The 25,262-nt window shown below is 42.7% G+C and overlaps 1 protein-coding gene across 1 annotated transcript in view; it reads right to left on the bottom strand.

The window, feature by feature from the left end:
- VPS41 (VPS41 subunit of HOPS complex) overlaps positions 1–25,262 on the bottom strand; it is an 828,363-nt gene that overhangs the window by 70,607 nt on the left and 732,494 nt on the right. Inside the window, exons 26-27 of the mRNA XM_085607440.1 lie at positions 22,237–22,336; positions 13,397–13,441 (exon numbers count right to left, since the gene is read on the bottom strand). Coding sequence (XP_085463566.1) covers positions 13,397–13,441; positions 22,237–22,336 — 145 coding nt within the window. The remainder of the gene's footprint in view (positions 1–13,396; positions 13,442–22,236; positions 22,337–25,262) is intronic.

Raw genomic sequence — 25,262 nt, 5'->3', positions numbered from 1 at the left:
TTTGCTTTGATATCAAACATATTACAAGCGATATATCAGGGTTGATTGATCAGCTAACACCTCAGGTCAGTCAAATAACTGATGAAAAAAATCTTGCTTGACTTAGAAAACAGGAATCTTCAGTTAACCCATGTATATTCAATTTGTTAAACAACAGCGAGGGTCAAAATTGTATACCGTTTTTGGGAAACTCTGTTGTCTTTATTTCTAAAAATAAAATTCTTCAAAAAGTTTGAAATTGATAAAGCTGATACACATTGGCATCGTAAACCTAATCAGTCAACACAAACTGCTTCATCATCACCATTCTCATCTGGAAAGCAGTGAGAGAAATTCTAACTTTAATAGTAGAAGGTAATAAAATATCTATCTAACAGGATTTTGAGAAGAAAATTTGGCAGTAACCAACAATCCTTTAATCTGTGCCCTTAGATTAGAGAGGCTGTTTATAAATATTGACTTTTTGATCCATATGTTATAAGAATTTGGAAAACCACGTTTCTAAATCTTTTACTTCACCCACAGATTTGGTTACTCACTTAGAATAACATGACTTTATGGCGTTGGATTTGCAAGCTTCAAGAAGTGGGAAATGATGTTCAACAGTGCATAATTACTAAGGCTTTTTCCCCTATTAGCAGATTTCCATTGCACACTAATGTCTCCTTGGATTGTCACACTGTTACATCATTATTTCACTTGATCTACTCCTCCTTTAGGGTTTTTATATGTTATGTCTGTATCGTCTGTCTTGTTTATATGTTTAATAGTCGAACAATTTACCTCATTTTGACGCTTTTATATTACTTTAAATAGAAATTGTAATGGCTAACAAGTGTTCTTTAAAACTTGCTTCCCTGGATGGTAAGGGTTTAAGTTCTGAGGTTGAAAAAACAAAAAATATTATATTATTTAACTAAATGTATGGTTGATACATGTTTCACTCAAGAAACACCTACAGATGATAATATATTACCATGTATGACAAAAAGCTGGATTGGTACATTTGTATCCTCACCAGCTATACAAAATACAGTGTAGCTAAACTTTCTCTCTTGAAAATTACAATAGAACATTTGAAATTGTAAAAAAGACTCTGAGGGCTGTTTTGTATATGTTCAAATCAGACTGACAAATGTTCTCTTTATTTAGTTAATAGTTATGCCCCTACCAAAGAAGACGCTAATTTCTTTTACATTTATATATACAGGAATAGCTAATATCAGCAGTGTAACTTTTGTTATTGATGGGGATTTTAAGATAATTTCAGACCAATTTTTATACAGAATTTGTGGATTCATATTTCATCCTACAATATCATGTTCATTATTTAAAACATTTTTGTCTTATAACAAAATTATTGATTATGGGAGACTGAGATATCCTACTGGTAAAGATTTCACTTTCTTCTCTAATGCTCACTCCACACATTCACGTATTGGCAACATACTCTATTCTAGAAATATTTTTCACATGATTGCTAACCCTAAAATAGAACCTTTCGCTATACTACCTTATGCTTAAATTTTATTTTCACTACTATTTGTGAATATCCATAAATACATCCCTAGATGGACAATGAACACTGATATTGAAGTGATCAAATAAACTATTAGCTGCTATTTCTGATTATTTGTAGGGTTGGTTTTAAAGTATTAACAAATGAAACTACCACTTCAATTATGGTTCAGGAAAATTAAAGGTTTAACCCAAAATTAAATTTCTCTGAGAAACAAATTGGCAAAATTGAAATGTTATTTGTATCTTGACCAGATATCAATGTCAAATCACAAATACAAAATCTCTGCTATGTATATACTTTTCTTAGTAAAACAGCTGGTCTATACATCCGTAAACAATCAATTTAATGCTAATAGTTTGGTGAAACTTTCAGTAATTACTTATGTATTAAAAAAGACAAGCGCTAAAGATAAAAATCAAATGCACATTATAAGGCTAGATGAGCAATACAATCTTTCAGCACTGAGACGGCTATTGAATTCAAGACTTTTTACTGAAATCTTTATAGTGAATCTCAAGGTATTCACAACACTACTATTGGTCAATTCTTACTCAAGTGCAATTAACCACTTATATCTCAAGCTGACATGGATAATTTAGATGCTCCAATAACATTAGAAAAGCTTCATCCAACAACTAAATTCATCCAACAATTAAATTACTGAACTCCAAAAAAAGCTCCTGGTCCTGGTGGTATCATCAGCATCTCGCTCCTAGTCCTGATGGTATTCTGGTAGAATTTTACAAATGTTTTGAAACTTATTTCCTCTACTACTCTCTTTATTTCAAGGTTTTGTAACCAATGCTTTAGTTGAAGGCTCATTTAAGGATGCAACTCTAATTCTTCTTCCTAAGCCTGACAACGACAACACCTTAGTTTCTAATTATCCATAAAGCTCTCTTATGAATCATGATTGTAAGATTTACACTACAATTCTGGCAATTAGGTTATCTCAAAGGTTGAGTTCTATTATATACCCTGACCAGATTGGTTTTATGAAAGACAGGATTTTATTGCACAAGACTAGGCTTCTTTGTGACACTTTAGCCTAAGTTAGTAACATTAAAAAACGATTGTTTCACTTGCTTTAGATGCAGAAATATTTGAATAAGGTTAATTGGCAATTCTTGTTTAGCACTATGTGAGTATTTCATTTTTGTACTCATTTTATATTTAAGGTTAAAATCAGAACATATATCTCTCTCTCTCTGCATCAATATACTTCAATAGTATTATTTACTTCCTCTTTTAAACTATTCAGAGAGACTAGGCAGGGATGCCTTTTATCTCCTCTGTTATTTGTATTGGACACTGCGCCATTATTGTGTATTATTGGCAAATCTGTAAATGATAAATGATTCACTGTTAATTTCATACATTTATAAGCATCAGCTTATGCAGATGACATTTTATTATACATCAATGATCCATTTCAATACATTTCAAATATGCTAAATATTGTAATTATACTAAATATGTTTGAGAGTAATGCATCGATATCTGGATTTACACTGAATTTTAATAAAAACCATTACTTTTTCTCCTAACTGTCTTTTGTGCTGCTGGTGTACTGTATAGCACTAGGATTCCCTGGCACCATCTGGCTTTAAATACCATGGTATTCACTTTTTGAAAACAAAGAAAAGTGCAGTTGGTATGAATTGTAAAAAGAATTTCTAAAACTCTTGAGCAATTAGATAAATTAACTTTTTTTACATTCATCGTGATGGGGAACAATAGAAGCTAATAAAATTATAATTTCTCCACAGGTATGCTCAATGTTCCTAGTGACCTTTCCTCAATTTCTTTTCTATAATCCAAATAAAATAATGAATACATTCATTTGGAACAGTACATGCTCTTGGATTCGTTATAAGATATTACAAGGTTCTAAACTGATTGGTGGCATTGGTATTCCTGGTTTTAGAAAATATCAGTGTGCTTCACTGATAGCGCAAAGTGCTTTCTGGTTACAATATTCTGAGTTGGTCCTTGTTGGACTTGGCCCTTGTTGCAGGGTCATCCCTGAACTTTTTGCTTTCCTCCTAGCCTTTTTAGGTCTCGCCTGAGCCAGCGCTTTAGCGCTGCTCTCGCGAGAGCTTTTGTAAAAGGGGAATCTGGAAGTGCAAACTAGTGCTTTTCAGGCCTCCAAATACAGTGCATGTGTGCCGGGCGCGCGTACCATTTGGCAGCCTGAAAAGCACTGCCTGGTCACTTTCGCGGTCGCTTTGATGTCAGCCGCGCGGCCACTGAGGACATCCAAAGCGGCCGCGTACACCATTTGCCACCCCCTTCCTGCTTGTTCTTTCTAATAAGCTTTCCCGCGTGCGCGCTTGTATGTTTTTTAAACTTTGAGCGCGAGGCGCGCGTGCTTCTTCCTCTAGTTTTCCCCTTGTCTCACTACTTGCACCTCATGCTTCCAATTTTCCTGTATGTTTGTTGTCCCCAAAGTTGCTTGTTTTCACTGTTAGTCATTCCACATTCCCCTCAGTCTGCTTGCTTTCCAGCCTCCCTTGTTTGACTGCTTTCCCCAGAGTCTGCCGTTTCTGATCCTTAGCCTGCCCTTTTACCGCAGTGTCTGTTTTGCCCTTGAGTCTTTCCATGTTCCCTCGAATCAGCCCATGTATGATCTTTCTCCCCTCAGTGTTGCCTCGCTCCCCGGCAGTCTCTCCGCTCTCATCTGTCACCGCCGGTCTGTTCTTTCTTCCCAGTGTTGCTGCTCTTCATGAATGTCTCTACCCTTACCACCCTCATCCTCTTCTCTCCACCTCCCCTGCGGATCTCCGCTATCCTCTGCCACCCTGCTTCTGTTCTTTTTCTCAGTTTCAACGCTGTCCCTGCTGGTCCCTAACAGTTGTTAATTCATCTTTATTTATTTATTTTTAAGGCGCTCTACAAACAGATTGGTCTCTAGGCGCCGGTGGTGAAAGGAGTCATAACCATCACTCCTGCAGGCCAGTTCTCATCAGAGTTGCTCCTCTTCTTAGAATATACCTTTTATGTGCGTCACACATTACACAGGAAAAGCAGCGTCCGGTAACAACGACCAGGCTCACCACTTTGCTTCGATTACACTAATTTACTATGCGTGCTTTTCGCTTTCCCCGCTGGGGGACTTTCTGCAAAGGGGTAATTTTGGTGTACCATTCCTGTAATGTTCTCTTTTCATCATGCTACAACATGCACTGTGTCTCAGTGTTTCCATATAAAGGAACTGTTATTGAGAACGTGTTATTTTGAAATCATCACAGACCTGAGAAGGCTTGTTAAAGCATTTGTCTAAAATGAAGAAAATCTGGATCCAGTATGTTCGCGAATTAGAGATAAATGTTCTTCAAGAATGTAATTGGCCGTACTTGTGCTTCTTATGTGGCAACTGCACATGAAACAAGCATTGGCATAGCCAATAGGTCTCGCTCTTTATTAAGATGGCCGCATTTTCTGTATTCTTTTTTCTACACCTTGTCTGTTGTCCTACCTCTATTTTTTGTACTTGCATGTAGAGACGCGAGCAGTCGGAAGCACTTTGTTAATTTAAATATACCGCGCGTACACCTGGGTTTTAAGCAGTAGCGGGGGCACGTCCTCTTCGTTTTCACGGTGAGTTTTATTTAGACAAAGGTCACGGGATACTGATTTCATGAGGCACTGGCGTTTTAGTTAGTGACGAGCTAACATTTAAAAAGCTTTTGGCAGGTGTCTGTGAAGGCCATGACCCCACCCCCTCACCCCCTCTAGGGATTGTAAACACAGGCTTGCTGTCCGCGAGGTGCTCTCTGCCACCACCCCCTGCTGTGTGCTCTCACTACCCCCTCCCTTCTCTCTCTCCCTCCTCGTCAGTCACCGGGCTACAGCTTGTTAGTAGTGCATTTCAAGCGCACCTATAACAAGCATTGGCATAGCCAATAGGTCTCGCCTTTGGGACCTTATAAGTGTTTGGCCATGCAACAGTTATATGATATTCTGCTGCATAACTAAATACTTATAAGGTCCCAAAAGCGAGACCTATTGGCTTTGCCAATGCTTGTTTCTGACATGGTGTTGGTGGTTTTAGGACTCTGGGCACTTTAGCACTGATGTCCAGTGTAAAGTGAGCGTGCTCTCTGTGGTAAACATGGTAATATTGGTCTACATCTGTTTGGCATATTTAATTTACCTGTCAGCCTCTTGTAAAGTGGTATCTCAGATACCCGGGCCAGTAGATTAAATGCTACTGGCGGGCTTGAAGCACTGATTGCGCCACCCACCAAAGTAGCCTTTGAAACCTGTCTCAGGCCTCTGCCATTGCAGGGCCTGTGCGCGCAGTGTTACTGCCGCTGTGACGTGACACCTAAAGTGTGCCCACGTCTGTGACCCCCCTTTTACTGCATGTCAGTCACCACTAATGCAGACCCTAGCTAGACCTATGGGCAGGGTGCATTGTAGGTAGAAGGTAGGACATGTACCTTAAGTGTGAGACATGCCCTGGTAGTGACAAACCACCATTTTGGTTTCTCACTGCTGTGAGGCTGTCCTCTCATAGGAATGCATTGAGGATTCCCTGATAAGTGTTTCAGTGGCAATTCCTGATATGAGAGGAGCATCATGGTCAAGTTTTGTATGTTTGGAATAGTAATAATAAATGCTACGCAATGGTGTGTGCAGATTTATTATTACTATTTTAGAAGTGCCACTTTTAGAAGTTGGCATTTCTGTGTGCTAAGTGTCTGTCGGCCTGATGTGTATTGCATGTCTGGCTTTGGAGTGACAGGGACTGGTGAGGTGTGTGTGGCTCCAGGGAGGGCAGGGTGAGTCAGCGCTAGGCTGAATGGGAGATCTGCATTTGGAGTAGTGGGAGGAGGAGTCCCCTGACCTTGAATAGGTCAGTGCCTGCCTAGGTGAATGCTGGCTCTGGCCCCCTGTGGTGTGTCTGATGACAGAACCCCAACCTGACAAAGGAGGGGGGAGCCCTGTGAACAAAGTGCTCCACACCCCCCCAGAACCAGTTGAGGCTGGATTCCCCCAAACCCTGTGCCAGGGCAGACAAAGAAAATGTACTATAAATATTGGGGCTGTGACCCAATGTCAGTGTGCTTCCTTGTGACTTGCTGCTCCTGGGCCCCAGGAGGAACCGCCAGGAGGGACTGCCTCCCTGCTGGAGGACCCTGTGAGCTGGCCTGCCTGGGCCCTCAAAGCGCCTCGTGAGCGTTGCACAGTTTTCTCTTGTGCTCCAAGACGGGGAAGAGTGCTAGTGCTTTTGCAGCACGGATCTGTGACACCTTCAGAGGTAATCCCGTTGTGGAGATTCCTCCGCATTTGTGGGTATTTCAAGGCGGGAGTCTACCCACATTGTGAGGGAAGCGGGCACCCCGCATTTATACTACTGAAAGCGGGAGCCTACCCCGCTGTGTTTGTGATCTTGTCGTCAGGAGCCCACCCCGCATTTGCGAGCATTACGAAGCGGGAGCCCACCCCGCATTGGTCCTGAACCGCCGAAAGGAACCGCTGCGTCCCGACCTGGAAGATAGGCAACGTGCCTGGTTGTAGGCAGGGCCCAGAGAAGTCAGCACGTGCCTTACTCGGAGCTCTCATGAGGAGAGGAAGAGCCCCACGCCTTCGCCGGTGACAGCAGGAAGGCTGAAGAGGTCCCGTGAGCATGGCCTGTCGAGGCATGTAGTCGGTGCCTGCCCCCAACTAAGGAGGACCGGAGGTATCTACGAGGAGCCTCGATGAGCGGGAGCTGTACCGAGAGCATTGTTGGTGCTCCCAGAGCACGCTTATTACCGAGAGTGGTACAGGGAGGAGCCCAGTGAACGGGGCTCCACAAGGCACGGAGAGTGCCAGTGCTGGTTCCTCGTTGGGCCCGTTTGGAGGCCTCATTTGTAGAAGAGGGCATTTTTCTGAGAGAGAGGAGCCCTGGGAAGGAGGGGCTCCCCAGGCACTTTTTGGTGCAGGTTTCCCCAACTGTACCACAGGAGCGTGGGCAGCTGCACCGAGGGGGCATTTTCATTTCGTGAAGAGGAGGGGGTGAGTTGCACCCCACGCCCCCAGCACATTGCACACAGTGGTTTTCGCTGCTTTTTGCAGCCAGAGGGCTAATTGGGAGGCCCTACAAGCCCTGACATTTTGGACAAAGGGCATTTGAGCCCCACGGAAGGCCAGGTGGCCTGGGATCATGTTTGGTACCTGTGTGTAGCAGGAGGGTGCAAGGCCCTAAGGGAAGGTGGTGTTTGCACCTGGGGAGGGTCATTAAGGTGCCCTCCTAATTGTGATCTATGCATGATGTGTTCTATGCCTAATGCTAATGTGATATAATGCTGAGGTCATTATTGTACCAGTAGATACTGTTTTTAGGTCTCGCTGAGACAGCGAAAGCTGTCTCTTTGAGACATGTTGTAAGTGGGTTTTTGAAAGTGCTTCCCGTGGCATAGAGCTACAGTGCACGAGGCGTGCACGCGCAAAGCAGCCATATGGCTTTACGTCGCTCTCCCTCGTAGCCCCTCTCCGCCCCCTTCCCTGCTTCTATTTCACACCAGTTTATCAGAACTCGCGCTTCTCTCCCCCACCTCCCCACCATCGCGTTGTTTATGCCTAATTAGCCTGGCCTGGTTTCCTTTCTCAAGTGTCGGAAAATTCACAGCAACGTAATCAGACTTTTATTCACAAAACATACGTAGATCTATTACATTATTTTAACCCCATTACAAAAGCAACGTGCAAGGTATTTTCTAAATATTTGTAGCGTATTTTGACAATTTTGTTTGCTAATATTTAACGCTACTAATTTTGGTTGTGTGTAGTTGCAAACATGTGGCTTCAGTTGTTCTGTTCGACACGTATCTCCTGCCGATAATTAACGGAATGTTTTATTCTTTTGTTTGTTGCGTGTGATTTTGTGGCCGGAGTTTTTATTAGGCGGCTGCTTTCTAAATACAATTTTGGGTGTTAGCCTGCCTAAGAAACAAAATAGAAACTGTATTATTGGGGAGGGCACGTTTAAATGCAAAAAATGAGAAATTCAGCACTTGCGGTTAACTAAATTTCAAAAGCAACTTCTTTCTGAATGTACGTGTACTTAGCCAGCTGCAGTTCCTTGTTTTTGTGGGTTTAGCTACAGCCGCTATTACAGTGCTGGTTACAGCTGCTTTTATACAGCTTAATTTGTGACAGGATACGTGCCGGGGCTCTTCTTAGGTGGCAGATTTTAAAGGGATTTTTTTTGGGTTAGCCTGCCTAAGAAACAGCCTAGAAACTGTACAATTCTGGAGGGCATGTTCCTTAAAGGCAAAAAAATGAGACACTCAGCACTTGTGTTAATTTTACTTTAAGAGGCAACTTCACTTACAATGCACCTGTGTCCAGCCAGCTGCAGTTCCTTGTTGTTTGTGGCTTTGCTACAGCCGCATTCACAGTGCGGGTTACAGCTGCTTTCCTACAGCTTAATTTGTGATGAAAGAGGTGTCGGGGCTCTTATTAGGCGGCACAGCCGCATTCACAGTGCTGTTACAGCCGCTTTCCCACAGCCTAATTTGTGATGAAAGAGGTGCCGGGTCTCTTTTTAGGCGGCACTTTTTCTATTAAAAAAACTGTTGGTGTTAAACTGCCTAAAAATAAGCACAGAAACCGTACAATTTGGAAGTGCATGTTGTATAAAGGCAAACAATGAGAAAATCAGCACTTGCATTTCTATTAATTTTAAAGGGAACTTAACACACAATGCACCTGTGCCCAACTACCTGCAGTTCCTTGTTGTTTGTTAACTGTGAGTGGATGTACATAAAAATATAAGGCATTACATTTATATTAATTTGAACTGCAAATTATCACACAATGCACGTGTTTTACGATTTTAAACAGTATGCATTTTTTCATTTGTGTTATGTGAGTTAGCTGTTTTATACGAGGAAGGAAATACTGATATTTTACATAGGCAGCAGGCCTTGAACTATTGGCTCGTTGCACAACCTAGGATTACATTTAAAATCTCACTTTTTACATGAGCTTAGACCACCAGAAAATGTTGGTGTTTGGGGACACGGGGAGGCGAAACATGTACTTTTGTTTGCCATATGTGACTTTTATTTTCACAGGTGTCCCTTTGGATCATCATTTGTGGCGAACAAGCGTTTCTTGTGCGGCCTTTGGAATCAGTGCATGTCCTTTACAGGCCACACCAGCCTTTTTTACACACGTTAGCCTTATCATGTATGCCCAGCCAGCTGTTCCATGTTGCTTTTTGTCTGTGAGTTAAGGTACATAAAAACGTTATACAATCATCACTTGCGTTCAGGATAATTTTAAAATCAACTTATCACCCAATGCACGTGCACATAGCCAGCTGCAGTTCCTTGTTCTTTCCTGCTCCTGGCTTATTTATCCGCCACAAGAACTGAGGCTTTTGCAACCGATGGAAGCTCTCAACAAGGTTAACAAGCACTGGCATAGCCAATTGGTCTCGCCTTTGGGACCTTATAAGTGTTTAGCCATGCAACAGTTGATGTTGCACCAAGGATATTGTGCTGCATAACTAAACACTTATAAGGTCCCAAAAGCGAGACCTATTGGCTATGCCAATGCTTGTTGATATTTACTGCTTGTGCTTATAATGGTTCTGACTGTGGCCCAATTGGCCCGGTCCTGTATGTATAATCCCCAGTGAATATTGCCTAGTGCTAGTTGGCACCGTGTATAGGTGTCATTATGATTCAAATGTGTTTTGGATAATACAAAGGCTATTGTTTAATATAACCTTGTGTGGAGATTGTGGTGTGGTGTAATGTGTGTGTGTGTGTTGCGCAAATGCTTTACACATTGCCTCTGGGATAAGCCTGACGGCTCGTGCCAAGCTACCAAGGGGGTGAGCAGGGGTTATCTTCAGCGTCTAACTCCCTTGCCCTGACTAGAGTGGTGGTCTCTGCCTGGCTTAGGTGCAAGCCCTAGCCAACCAGAAATCCCATTTCTAACAGTCATATTACCCAAAAGGGTTTTATTTGAGAAAAACATTGTCAAACGTGTTCCACTACCTGCAATCTTAACTATGGACATTAAGAAAGTAAGATCATATTCCCCGATGATCACTGCTACTAAATATGCTTTATTTGATTTACAAATGTTGATGCCAAATTTCATACTAAGATTACATCATCAAAGAGAGTATCCTTGTAGAATAATCCCACAATGAAATTATCGAAGCCAATATTTTATTGGGAAGCTTGGGTTAAATCTGGGTTTATTATAGCTAAAATATCTGTCAAATCAATATATATTGTTTTCTTTTTAGATATACAAACCAAGTAAAATATATGTTCTTCTGAGAAAAACAAATATTTACTACCATACAGCATAATAATGATTGCATTTAACAATTCTATTCCACATGCAAAATGCTCAGACTTCGAACTTTTTCTTATTATTGATAATATATCTGTTAAAAGGCCTCTAAAACACATCAAAAATAATTCATACCAATTCTGAGAGTGTAAGGAAAATTAGTTGATTTCGGAATACCATCTTACAGAACACATTTACGACAGAACAATGGAAAAAAATATGCCTAAGTAATAGGTATAGTTGACTACCGGCTTCCTTATGTCAAAATAATTCAGTTATTTTAAATTACCATCATTGGTCCCATTTTAAATTATTGGAAGAAAAATTAATTGGTAAGTTAGATTGCTGAATTTGTAATAAGGAAACTAGTACATTACAACACTTAGGAGCCGATTTATAATTTTGCAAACAATTTTTTTTTTTTAAATAAAAAAGACAATGCTTTCCTAGCCATGGGAGTTCTCTCTCATGGTGACGGTAGCATTTTGTAGTTTTCACTGGCCTGTACGACCAGGGTTTACCTGGCAGTGATGGGCAGTCAAACTGACCTCATATTCTGGCCAGATTTGGTGGGCGGAGGTCATCCTCCAATGGCCCTTACTTACTCTGTCATGCCATTAGAGGGGTTTAATCATGTCAGAGATGGAGTAGTCTCCGTTGTGATTAAACCAGAGGGCTGCAGTCTTGGAGGTATGGATACTGCATCACCTTTGCGACAGATGTAGTATCCATCCTTCCAAGATATAAATCAGGCCCTTAATATTTGAATACCCAATATGGAAAAATTTGGATCTGATGTTTGTGATAAAATGACAAACATTTTCAACTTAATATTCTGATGATGTTATTGTTTGCCGATCTACTATGTGTGCATTTCCATTGTCCTATGTAGACATGATCTTCTGATTTCTTAAGTTATCAAATCAATTACAATTATTAGGAAGCATGCTGTTAATCTATCCTTTAATGCTTAGTGGGAATGCATTTAATTTATGAAGAATTAAATTGAGGCTTATTTCAATAAAAACCATAAACCATAAATAACACACTTTAAAATTTGGAATAAGCTTAAAAACATATATTGTTCTTAAATATTGACTTCAACAACTTCATAATACATATGTGTTGTAAATTGCAACTTCGATGTGATTAAGCATTCACTAAAGACATGAATTCTCCTCCCTTACACATGTTCCTTTTGTTATGTTGACTGAAGTCTGGACTCCATTTTGTACTGTCATGTCTCCACGTGCTCAACACGAGGAGAGTCTTATCTTTGTGTTAGTTGCTCTTGTAATCTGCCTAGTAACAGTCTATAAATAGTTCCTTTGTCCGTCTGGCGCATGCCCAGACTTGACCACATCTGTTATCAGTTAGTGCTTGCTTGACCATGTTTTCGCGGGCTTAAGGAGTATGTCAGCTCCGCCCACATATCGATCTTGTATTGCAAATGTCCATAAAAGGTAACATTCCTCGTCTCATGTCGTGCCCTCCCACTTATGAGCCCCTCTGTTGTGTATAAAAGGGGACCGTGTATGCAAGTTCTGTGTGCTACTCTATGCAATACTGAAGGGTATTGTATGGATTGTAGGACCACCCTTAAGGGTTAATAAACCTTGTCTTTGTACTTTGCAGTTTCCGTGCCAACTTCCTTATAGATTCCATTGCAGGAGAGCGAACCCTTGTGTCCTGCGGGCCTAGTTGGGGCCTGTACTCATCATACGTAGCCCTACTGATGTTTTATAATTTACTTATTTTATTGAATTCATAGAAGATAAGATTTCTTTAAATTATTATTAAAGTCTTTAAACCATCTTAAAATATGCTAATTACTGTACCTAGGTTTACAATAATATTTTGTACATGTTTTCTTGTAAACCAACATATAATTTCAATGAAATATTTTGAATAGCTTATCTGTGCGGCTAGACCTATACAATTGCTTCCTGGACCAACGTACATGTCATGGATCTCTCCAGTAGTTCCCTGTCTGTCGTCAACATACTACAGTATAACAATAGTGGCTGTACTTATATACTAAACCTATATGAATGATACTAAATGCTTTCCAAAATTATGTCGTCCAAAACAATTGCAGCTTCATGACTACAAATCAACAAGACATTGATATTCCAATTAGTTCACATTGTGTTATACAAAGATTTCTGCAGCAGGTTTATTGACATACTAAGCTCTCCTCTCTGATACTGATGCTAATTTACCCTTTATTGTTATGAAGTAGCTATATATTTATTTAAAATGTGTACTCATACCCTCCTTTCTGTTATTACTGAGCAATCAATTGATTATGAGTGTTGCTAAACAAACTACAGCCTCTGACAACTTGGACTGAAATTGGGTGAACTTGCTATGCAATCAGCCCGGCCACATACCTAGTGAACAAGAGTCTCTTTTAATGCAGAAGCACTTTGTGCCCCAAACTAAAAACATTCAAAATTGTATGTAATCACGTTTTTTAACTCAAAAGATTTTACATTGAAGGGATATATCAAAGAAGTGGTTATATGGAATGCTGTTTATTAGCAATTTATAAACAAAGCTCACCTGAAGGAAGTATTGGTGCCTGACATGATTCACAAACATTTTCCTCTGAAAGGAAAAGACAAAAGAAAGCAGATGACAATGGTACAAATTCTGAACAGATGGGATCCTTCAACAAAGAATAAAACACATTATGGGGATTCGGTGCATGTTATAAAACTGCACAAGGAACTTGGATATCTGTTTTGCAGATTACAGTTTAAGGGCAGAAGAAAACAATTGTCTCAAGAGTACAAAAGAACAGGTTACTTACCTTTGGTATAGCTTTTTCTGGTAGAGATGTATCTAACTGCATTGTCTTCACCTTGGAATATGTCCCAGGGCTCAGACTGGATCAAGAAAATTTGGAGCAGTGTCTCAGCACACCAGTAGGTGGCGCTGATCGGATTCAGTCACGTTGGAAGTGATGTGTGCCTATATAGGCACCTCCCAGGCACAATGACATCAGTTTCTTTTGTGACTATTTCTGCACCAAAAATGTGGAGCGATGTTAGGCTGAGTGTTTGACCAGTGTGCAGAATCTAAGACGATATTTTAGTGAAGAGCACATTTCACAGAACGGGGAAGATGGGATGGGATGGGAGGGTCGATGAGGAATCTGCGCTTAAATAGAGACTCTACCAGAAAAAGGGTTACCAAAGATAAGTAACTTGTTCTTCTTATAGAGACTTCTAAATGCAGATTCCTCAACTTAGAAGAGATACCCAAGCAATACCTTCTGAGCGGAGGTTCTGCGAAAGGCTCAAACCAGGAAGTCCTGGAGGAGCAAATGAGCAAAATGCCCATCCCGATGGATCTGACTGTCCAAGCAATAAGGCTTCATGAACATGTGGAGGGACGCCCATGTAGCAGTTTGGCAGATGCTCAGTACAAGTACCTTGCATGCTAACGCAGAAGTAGCAGCCCTGTCCCTGTTTAAATGGGCCCACAAGCCCTCAGGAGGCTGCTTTTTTGTTAATGTACAGTGGATCGGATGCGTAGCAGTTCTTGACACACAGTACAATACATTGAGAAATGGATAATTTCTGCACGTCCTTGCCCTTTTTCGCTCCAGTGAACCTAATGAAGTGCAGATAATCCACCCGATATTCTTTGGTGCAACTGATGTAGAAAGGCGGTGGAGTTTGCCCTCCTTGGAAAAATGAGGCAAGGTGAAAAATGAATGCAGCATGTTGTTCTGGTCATCATGAAATGGAGTGGCCATCTTTGGCAGAAAAGAGGCACGTGTCCAAAGAACCAATTTGTCTGGATAAAAAATGGTGTACTAAGGGTTAGCTGAAAAAGCCTGAAGCTCCTTAACCCTCCTGGCCAATATAATGGCCACCAGGAAGCCACCTTACAAGATAGGAGTCTGGGTGGACAACTGTGCAGGGGTTCGAATAGGGAGCCCATGAGGAACATTAGGACCAAAGTAAGGTGACATCGGAGCATGATAAAAGAGGTTGTATGGAACTAATGTTACAAGCCCTTAATAAAATGTTTACAATGGGCGACTTAAACAGTATTAGCTGATCAGGCCACTGCAACAAATTTGATATGGCCAAAAGATAACCTTTAATTATGCCTAGGGCAAGGGCTTGTTGGGCTAAAAACTGTACAAATAGCAACACCTCCAACAAGGGGGACTAAAAGCAGGTGAACATGAAGGGAAAGACACCGTGCCACATATTTGTCGGCAGGCGTATACAGTTTTTGAGGGATGCCTGGTTGCCAAGATGAAAGAAAAAAATCTCTGGATGCAGATCAAGGGCATTCAACTGTCACCATGCAATCTCCATGCATGAAGGTGGAGTGAGCGTAGGTCCGGGTGCAGGACCATGCCCTGCAGCTGCGATAAGTAGTCCTCCCAAAGAGGCAGCCTGATCAGATGACAGATGCTCATGCTCAAATGTTTGGGATACTAAACGCTCCTTGTCCTGTCCAGAGCCAATAGGATGGCTCTGGTTAAGCCAGTCCTGATTTTCTTGAGAACTCGGGGCAAGAGCAGTATTGGTGGAAAGGGGTACACAAGTCGGGGGTTTTAGTCTGAACAGAACGCGTTTCAGAGCGAGAGATACTTTAGAAACTCCAATACACAGAAGAGCTGTGGTGGAGAACAGATCAAACCAAGGTTCTCCCCATTCGCAGAAAAGACCTTGCGCCACCTCCAGGTGTAGACGCCATTTGAGATCTGCACGGTATTGGTGGCTGAATTTATTCCCCTTGGCGTTCCAGGATCCCACACGGTGCTGCACAACCAGGAAGATGTCCTATTACTCCAGGCAGGACCAGAGGCACAGGGCCTCCTGGTACAGAGTCCACAACCCCACTCTGCCCTATTTGCTGCAATACCACATGGTGATAGCATTGCTTTTGAATACCGGAACCAGCCTGCCTTTGATAGATGGGAAGAAGGTTTTTAATGCCAATTGAATCGCCCTCAGCTACAGAAGATTGATGTGGAGCTAGGACTTGGCTGGAGACAAGAGTCCTCTGATCTCCACTTCTGCCAGGTGGCCACCTCAACCCAGAACCAAGGCATCATCGTAACTGTATGTCCTGGGTGGGGAAGGGAGAGGTGTAAGTCACTAGTCTAATTGCAGTTTGTTAGCCACCACTGCAGATCTTTTGCAGTCTCCTTCTAAATCCGGATCCGGTCTGAGAGACTCCCCTGATACTGCACCCAATGGACTTCAGGTCTTACTGCAGAGCCCGCATGTGCCATTGGGCATGCTTCACCAGTAGCATGTAGGAGGCCATCAGACCCAGCAGTTTCAGAGGCAGTATCACTGAAATCCAGGACTGAGGTTGAAACTTCAGGATCATAGCCCAAATTACCTGAATTCGCCCCTCCAGAGGGTAGGCGTGGAACTCCAGCATGTCCATAATAGCATTGATGAAAGGGAGCGTATGAGAAGGAGACAGGTGTGAGTTTGACATGTTGATAGTGAACCCCAGCAAATCCTGGGGGTTCGCTTTACACTGGAGGTGGGTGACTGGAGGCTGGGACAAGCCTGCCTTCAGCAGTCAGTTGACAAGGTAGGGGAAGACTGGGACCCCTGACCTTCGAAGGTGAGCTGCAACCACTGTTATCACTTTCCTGAACACCCAAAGGGTACTATTGAGGCTGAAGGGGAGCACAGCAAACTCGAAAGGCTTATGGCATACCGTCAACCACAGGAAACACCTGTGGGCTTGTAGGACAAGGATGTGATAATAAGTATCCTGCAAGTCCACTGCTACCATCCAGGGTAGACAAAACCTGACCCAATGTGAACACACTGATTTTCTTGGAGGAAGGTGTTGAGGGGGCGAAGATCCAGTATGGGGCAGAAGCCTCCATCCTTTTTTGATACTAGGAAGTAGTGAGGATAGCAACCACATCCTACTTGGCTCTGGCCCCTTCTCTCTCGATTGGTCCTTTGGCCAACAGAGCCTGCGCATCCTGATGGAGCAAGATGAGATGGTCTTCCGTCTGCCGTTCTGGGGATGGTGGCAAAGGCATAGGGATTGCCATGAATGTTATTGCTTGCCATTGGGGCAGATGGTGCTTGATTCTGCCCCGAACAGCATGGGTGTGCTGTGTGGGGGGCACACTAAAAGGGCTTAGAGGCTTCGGCAGCCGGAAGGGCTATACATGGTCACCAGGGAGGCCTGGTGACCATGGAGGAATGGCTGGTATTGCAGGCACAGTGGGTAACCCCTACCGTAGTCAAGAAAGGCGCAAAAAGAGAAGGGCAGATCAGGCGACTTCGGGGAAAGATCTGATGGTAGCCTGACGCCCCTTAAAGTGCTCAAGGCTGAATCAGTCTTATCATCGAGAAGGCAAGAGCTGCCGAACAGCATGTCCATCACAACTAACTGGAGGTTGTATGACGGAACAACGCAGGGAAATACTCTGCATGACTTTACCATGCTTTTTTTTGGAATGCATATGCTTTCACAACGTATGCCTTTACTACACATTGTTTATATATTTGTTTATATATATATATAAACAATCTATTTGGGGGGGAGACCACCCCACACTCCTGAACTTACCTTAAATGCATGGTAAAGGCATACATTGTAAAAGCATATGCGTTCTAAAAACGTGTGGTAAAAAATGCATGGAACAGGTACAACATGGGAAAAAACATGTTTCCCCCAACTGATTATTTCCACGAGAAGGCAGTTGATCAGACCCCGGAGTAGTGGCATAGTGCCACTGTGAAGGCTATAGCCTGGTGATAGCCTTGCCGAGCAAATCAGTGATGTCCAATGGAACACGGGATGGAGACCTTTGCTGCGTCCCTGCCATCAATAATGGCCTCGTTCAGTATGGCTCGGGTCTCTTCTGAGACCATAGGCTGCACTTGCGCGACCAAGTCCCACAAGCTGTGGGAGTATGGGCCTAAGAGGCATGCGGTGTTTACCAACTGCAATGTAGGCTGGAGGAAGACAAGATTATCTTTCCAAAGGTGTCCAGCCTCTTGGATTCCCTGTCCGGAGGAGTGGTGGGGAAGGTGCTGGGAAGAAGTTTGGCAATCGAGCCTGCACCACCAGGCTTTTGGGCAGTGGGGGATGAAAGCTGGGTTCCCAGGAGCGGGCCGTAACGGGCAAGCATCTTGTGCACTGGAACACCTGCGCAGCGCTTGGACCAAGTCCCCCAGAGAGTTTCCGTGATGCCTTTGTTGAAAGGAAGCATGGTCTCTGAAGGGGATAGCTCTGGCTGAAACACCTCGGTTAAGACATTGGTCTTAACCGAGGTGGAGAGAAGCTGCAGGTTGAGGATCTCCGTTGCCCTCCTCATCACCATAGTGAAGGATGCATCTTCCTCCCTGGCTGGTCCTGGAGGTGGGACCAGGCCAGCATCTGGAAATGTGTCCAGTCCACTGGCATCGCCCAGCTCTTTGTACCAGTTATTGTTTTAGCATGGATGGGCCATGTTGTCAGAGGGGTCAAAGAACTGGTTAGCATTGTCGCATTGTCCCACTCAAACGCCAATTCAGCATTAAGCCTGTCAAATGCCAGGGGCAGCGTGTCCGAATCCTGCCTCCGGGTAAGGACTGTTATATGTGCACGGAAGCACACAAGACTCTTAACAAGACTACGATGTGTTTCACTTTATTGACAAGGTCACAACTACAGCAGATCAGTGACAGATAACATTGATGGACAAATGCATATCATTGTCTCTCTTTTAATCTTCTTTCATAGAACAGAAGAGGACTAAACATGTCTGATCATTGTGTAAATTCTCTGTCTTACCTCCAGGAGAAAGGTAACTCTAAGGTAATCCTGCTAATCTGAGCCACAATCTTGCATTCAGAGCTAGAAAAGAGCAACACTAACACAGCATCAGTTCTCACATAAAGGCATGCATCTTCAAATGGATAGCTGGCATGAATCTAAGTAGGCAGACATTTATAACCACACAGCAACATCAGCAAACATGCCTACTAAGTCTCACAAAAGGATCTGTTAGACCCGTCATCCTAAGGTTGGTCTTCCCACAACTAATTGCCTGCTTACCACCACTTTTTGCTGTATCTTTTTGTTGGCCTTAGGACTCCGAGCACTTTCCTACTACTAACTAGTGCTAAAATGCATAACTCGGCCACCTGTGAGCCCTACCCTTGCCTGAGGTGCCCCCTTCAGCTCTGGGGCTCAGAAGTGGGTTCTGCAGCTGTTTTACTACAAAACCGACGCATCGCCACCTTTGTACCAATCGGAACTGAAGCATCGCCCTTCAACATTGATGCAGCGGTTGTTTGATGACAATGGTTCTACAGCCTAGGCAGCCAGATGATGACGCTCTGCGTGGCTAGATGATGACGCATTGCCTGCATCTCAGGCTCGACGACAACTCTGTGTGGAAAAGATTAACGCATCGTGCCCTCCGCATCAGCGCTTTGCTCCATCCAAGGTACTTTTTTCGGCAGGACCTGCGTGAGTCTCATATCCAACCTGCCATCTATCGCAGCCGGCCTGAACTTTGGATTCACCCTGGTACCTCACGACCTCAAATAACTTTTTTATGCTATTAACTTCAAAGCACTGTTTTTACATTTATTATTTAAAAAATGTATATATCTACTTATACGGATTGGATTTTTGTCGTTTTGATCTTGTTTTACGCAGATAGGTATTCTCTGTTTTTCTAAACATGTGTGGAATCATTGTGGGGTCTTTTCATGATGTTACCTTGTGTATGTGTTGAGCAAATGGTTTACACATTGCCTCTTTAGATAAGTCTTCCTGCTCTGTGCCAAGCTACCAGAGGGTGAGCATAAGTTATCTTTTAGTGAGTATCTAGCTTACCATGACTAGAGTGGTAGTTCCTGCTTGGACAGGGTGCATGCCTCTGCCAACCAGAAACACCATTTCTAACAGCATCCATTAAAAAAACATGTTAAGGTCCTGTGCCCCTGGTTAAACTCCCAACACAGAGATGGTTCCTGATTTTTATTATTACTTGAACTTGTTGCTCATACCAAGCCACTCATGTACAAAGGTGTTTGGAGATGTGACTGTGATATACATCTGAGGAGTCAGGTGAGGCTAGGCCACAGAGTGAGTCGTTTGAAGGGTTCAGTCTGATTGATCCTTGTTGGATCAGATGCTCTTTGATGTCACAAGGAGAGGACAGGATTGCACAAAGAGAAAACATTAAGAGAGCATTTATTATAGATACCCTGGAAGCAATAATGGAACCTTTCTCCAGAAAGGAAACCCCTGGTCTAATAGACTTTGATGGTGGGGCAGATGCCCTTCAAGTGCTTGTCACAACAAATCCACTCATTTCAGAAGCCCTTTGAAGAGCCAACTGTGTAAACCCTCACCCACAAATTAGCTTTGCAAATTAATGGACCTCTTTGGAAAACCCTAAAATACTGAGATTTGAATGATGTTTTGTTAGATAACACAGTTGCATTCTAAACAAAGGCCTTGATTATAAGTGCTTCCAGGTAGAAAGACCAATACAAACACCTGTTTGCCGAATGTAAATATAAGATGTGTTTACGGCACCTGGAAAGGTGTTTGGATTAAATTTGGAAGATGAAGGTTGCACCACTAGACTCTCTGCTGAGGGATGTGGGGTGAGAGGACAACAATTATGGGAAGGAGGATGCTGGTCTATGACACTGTGCGATATGACTGGGTCTGAAAAGAGTTTCTTCCAGGAAGCCAAACCTGGTTCCAAAAGTGGCTCATTGAATGTGAACAAATGGGTTCAGAATGTGACCAGGACGGTTATACGATTTTGGAGACTACAGTAAACTTTGGTTCAGTGGTGGAAATGGGTAAATTCTGTGCTTTCAAAGCATTTGTGCCACAGAGGTAAACGATGAAATTTACTCAGAAAGATACCAGGAAGGGTAAGGGAAGTCACCTTTTGGAACTGCATTGATACCGCCAGCGTCTTGTATGTCTAAATATATACCAGCATCTATATTATAAGGAGAAATGAGGTCGCAAGCTGGCAACTCGTTTTCCTATATGTGTCAATAATCCTTATTGAACATCTCTGAGGGAGATGAATCTGATCCAAAAATGTCCACTCATGGACTAACCTGAGGGCCTAGGGATGGGTTCACACAGAGGTTCATCACCAAAACGTGCCCAAAATGTTTTCTTTTGCCTTGTTGTTAAAAGCCAACTTTAAAAGCTTTGGAGGTGGTTCTGAAATCTGCTCTGAGGACAGCACTGCAGGCACCACCAAAGACATATGGACGTGTACCTTAGGTAGTATATTTTTCGTGAGTGATGAGAAGGGCCAAGCCTGAGAAGGTCTGGAGATAGGTGGCTTCAAGTTGGAGCTGCTAGAATCCCAATTGCTGTTGAACTACTAAAGAATGTTGTCAGTGAATAGAGCTCCGGACTTCCTTTGATGAGGTGTGGAAAATCAGGAACTGATGGTGAATCAGCCGGAAACGCATATACCATAATTGCGTCACATCTGGGATGGAGGAAACTGTGGCTTAAGCCTCTTGGCCACCTTGCAGGCTGCAGAGCTGTTGCTGAGGGAAAACGTTTCAGGATCTAAACTGGGACCTGGAGGATCTTCATGGATGGAATCTACAGAAAGAAGTGTTCATCAGAAACATTCTGAATCCCACAATGCATAGTGCTCTGCTTGCCAGATTCTTCAAGAAATGTTGAAATTAGTACAACAACAACTAAAATCTGGGATGCAGTTGTACAGATTGACTTTACAATTGCAATCTTATCAAACTGAAAGCAAACTGTTTTACTAACAACCAAATTAGCCCATCCTGGACTATTTATTTTTCATGTATGAAGTCGCGCATTTGCTTAGGGGAGAATTACATGTAAAAAATAGGACCACCTTCCAAGACATGCCTAATTTCTTTTTTCAGTTGTGAAAAAGCCAATAATTGTTGCCTGCTCAGTACCAATACCTGATTTGAACTTTAAAAACAAAAAAACAGATAAAGAAATCTGATCATTGAAATAATACAACCAGGCAACTGTCGCTAAAAAAATACATTTTGTAAAACATTTTCAGTTTTCTTTGCAGTGCTAATTATAAAAACAAATATTTTGTCACCATACTTTCACATACGGAGGCGCCGAGCAAAGGACTGAAAAGTGACATGAGAGATGACAAAACAGACCATTTTTTCACTGGCTCTGTCCACACATTAGGCAACAAAATTGCTCATCTTTAATATGCAGTGGTCAACTAGTCTGTCTTCGGTGCCAGCTGTTGGTGGAGCCGGCAAAGGCAATGAGCGGGTCCGGAAGCAGCTCGAAAAAGGTATTTATTTTCAAATTGCAAAAATACCCGTGATGTTCCTCAGTACAATCAGTGAGTTTTAGATGCCATAGCGCTATCATTTTTTTTCTATACAACGTACCATCCACCCTTACGCCTTTCATTTGAGTCCGGTGCATTTTCTTCAGCAATGAAAGAGAATCGGACACAAGGATTTTTTTGCATCCTTCACGCAGCAAAATCTACAAGATAAGAAGAAGTAATAGATATTGTAAAAATTCTCAAGCACGGGCACCAAAATACAAATCACAAAACAGACATCATTGCATTGCCATGGTCGCCATACTTTACAAAAAAATGAGCAAAAAGAAAAAAGTGAGAGTAAGAGAAAACTGAAATGGCTGCATACTTCCCCGTTCCTTGGTTCCAGTCCTTTAGCTCAAACCTCGGGTATACGTTTAGAATTGTGCTGGTACTCTACTAATACCTGGTGGTAATGCATGCTACATTATTACTACCAAGTGCAGAAATGATCTTCTGGAGAAAGCATGAAATGTGCTACTAGTTTGGTGTTCTGAAACACTTCAAAATATAATTAATACCTAGCATCCACACATTCTGTGTTAAGCGAGTGTCACTAAAATTGAATAGAATGTCTAGCGTTTACACTGGCTCTTCTACTGTAATGCACTGTGCATTGTGCGATAGGGAGACTGCAACTGGTGAATACAGAGTGCAACGGAAAGGTGTTTGGGTGGAGTCTGGAAGATGACGTTTACACCACTAGACGCTCTAGTGAGGGGTGAGAGGACAAGAAGTTTGGAACACTGTTCCAACACTGGGCGATATGTCTGTGGACTGCTGGGCCTAAAAAAAGCTTCTTCAATGCAGCCAGAATTGTCTCCTAAAGTGTCTCTATGAATGGGAATATGGGTTCAGAAACTGCCAGGGACGATTGCTGGATTTCGTATAGGGTCGTAGACTTAGGTTCAGCAGCGGAAATGGGTAATTCATGTGCTGCCACTGCTTTTCGTACCACAGAGGTATAACAATAGACTTCCTCAGAAAGGGGCCCAGAAGAGTAAGGGATGTCACCTTTCGGAAATGCCTTGAAGCCACTAGGGTCTGTAAGTCTACATATAGACTAGCATGTGCATTCTGGCTCGCTGCAGTTGAACCCTCGCTTGTATTTTACACACCCTACCACCTTTGGGCAAAATGATTATCAACAATAAGGTTTGCTAGTTGGCCTCTTGAGTGATAACTAGAGATATAGATGACTGTAACCCTTCTGAAAATAAAACATAATGATTATTTCTATTGCAACAAGATTGTCCATGCACAGAGTCAGTAAGTCAGATAGCTAGATTTCTCAAATGGCACGCCATACTAAGGGCAATTGTTCATGTTGGCGAGATTATGGTGGATGGGTTGCCATAACTAGAGATGACTGATGGAGCAGTAGGTGTTGGTCTTCTTAAAAGGTTCCTCATGGCGGCAGGTCCACCATGCCATTATGACTAGGCAGAAGGGCTGTTATGAATGTGGACCCTGGAAATGAGTCACCACTTAGCAGCCAGATAAAAAACGTTTCTGACATGCTGGGTGTTTTCTACCACCATAAAAGGAGCATTTTAAAAGATTCATGTGCAAGGCAGACATAGTCGTAATAGGGTTCCGGCACAGAAGCGACGCCAGCGGACTGGCTCCTCAAGTAGCTTGCACTTGACATTGCATCTGCAATCAGCCATCTTGTGAAGTTATATTTTTGAGATAGCTGTGTTTCAAAATTGTTAAAAGAAAGCTGAACCAGGCTCTTTCTCAACTTGCCAAACGGACCCTCATCATCCAACACCTGAGAAGCCTCCACTGGCTTCCTGTCCAGAAAAGATGTCAATTCAAGCTACTAACACACAGAGACAAAACCCCCCACGGCCAAGGAGCAGCACACATGAACTACTTTCACCAACCATCCGGAAACCTTTGCTCCGTCTCTCTCACCATCACACAGACACTGTGCATCCGCCGTAGCCATAGCGGAGGCTGCTCATTCTCCCACCTCGCCGCCAAGTACGGGAGCACCCTCCCTCTCCTCCTCTGAACATCGTCCTCGCTGACTGACTTCAGGAAGAGACTCAAGACCTGGATTTTCAACCAAGCCTAGCAAACCAGTGCCTGGATACCTCACGGGTGATAAGCCACGCTCCAAAAGTATGATTTATTGATTGATTACAGTTGTAAAGAGAACTTTAATTAGACATCTCTGTTTTGGACAATTATAGACTCATTACTATCATACCTCTCTTTATGCAGAGATTTGAGTAGTAGTTGGAAGCTGTTACCATCACTAGCTACGTTAAGGGCTATGTGGCCTCTACCTTTACAAACTAAGGAAGCCTTAATGGTGGGAGTTGTGGTGAACTGATGGCTAGATTATTACAACAACCTCTATTCCGGTCTCTGCTGCAATGACTTGCAGCCACATACAATATTTAATTTAAGTTAGAAGGTTTCTGCTCAAGGAGCCCAACTACTGTATTGGGGTGTACTGAGCCTCACTTCAGAAGAGGAACTGATCCTACCAGCCCCAGAACAGCACCAGCCATCATTACTATGATCAGTCATACACAGGCCTCATTTACAATGCATGCAGTGTTCAAAGAGGAGGAGTAAAGAAATAAACAATCGCCAGTCATTATCTTTAAGCCAGGGGGAACCTTAATTTCAAGTGTTAGTTGAGTGCGAGGGAGTGGCACTCCCATTCCACCACAAGGATCAAAAATAAAGTGGATCCATCAAAAAGATAAAGCAGGAGAGACTCAATAAATAGTTAACTTACCAGTATTTGCAGATTCAGTATTTCTTACAACACAAATGTTAAAGCAGCACAATTGCACCTCCAGGTCTTCTTCATTCACTTTAGTTAGGCCCAAACACTCTCTATCACCAAGTACTTTTCTTTACTGCAGCATCATCCACTATGTTGCATATGGACGGCTCTGGCATAAAAATGCACGTGCTTTGCTTCTACAAGCATTCTTTCATGTGGTCCAAAGAAAGCATCATCAAGTCTATTTTCTCATCAAGGGTTGTCAGACATCTTCATATTGAGGAGCAGTGTTCTCACATCTGCCTCAATACTTAGTGCTGCCAGCAGATGCGCATCTT

This window comes from Triturus cristatus, chromosome 5_2 (assembly GCF_964204655.1).
Source record: "Triturus cristatus chromosome 5_2, aTriCri1.1, whole genome shotgun sequence".
Lineage (NCBI taxonomy): Eukaryota > Metazoa > Chordata > Amphibia > Caudata > Salamandridae > Triturus > Triturus cristatus.
The sequence above is the reverse complement of the archived record's forward strand: the minus strand, read 5'-3'. Positions and strand labels throughout refer to the sequence as shown.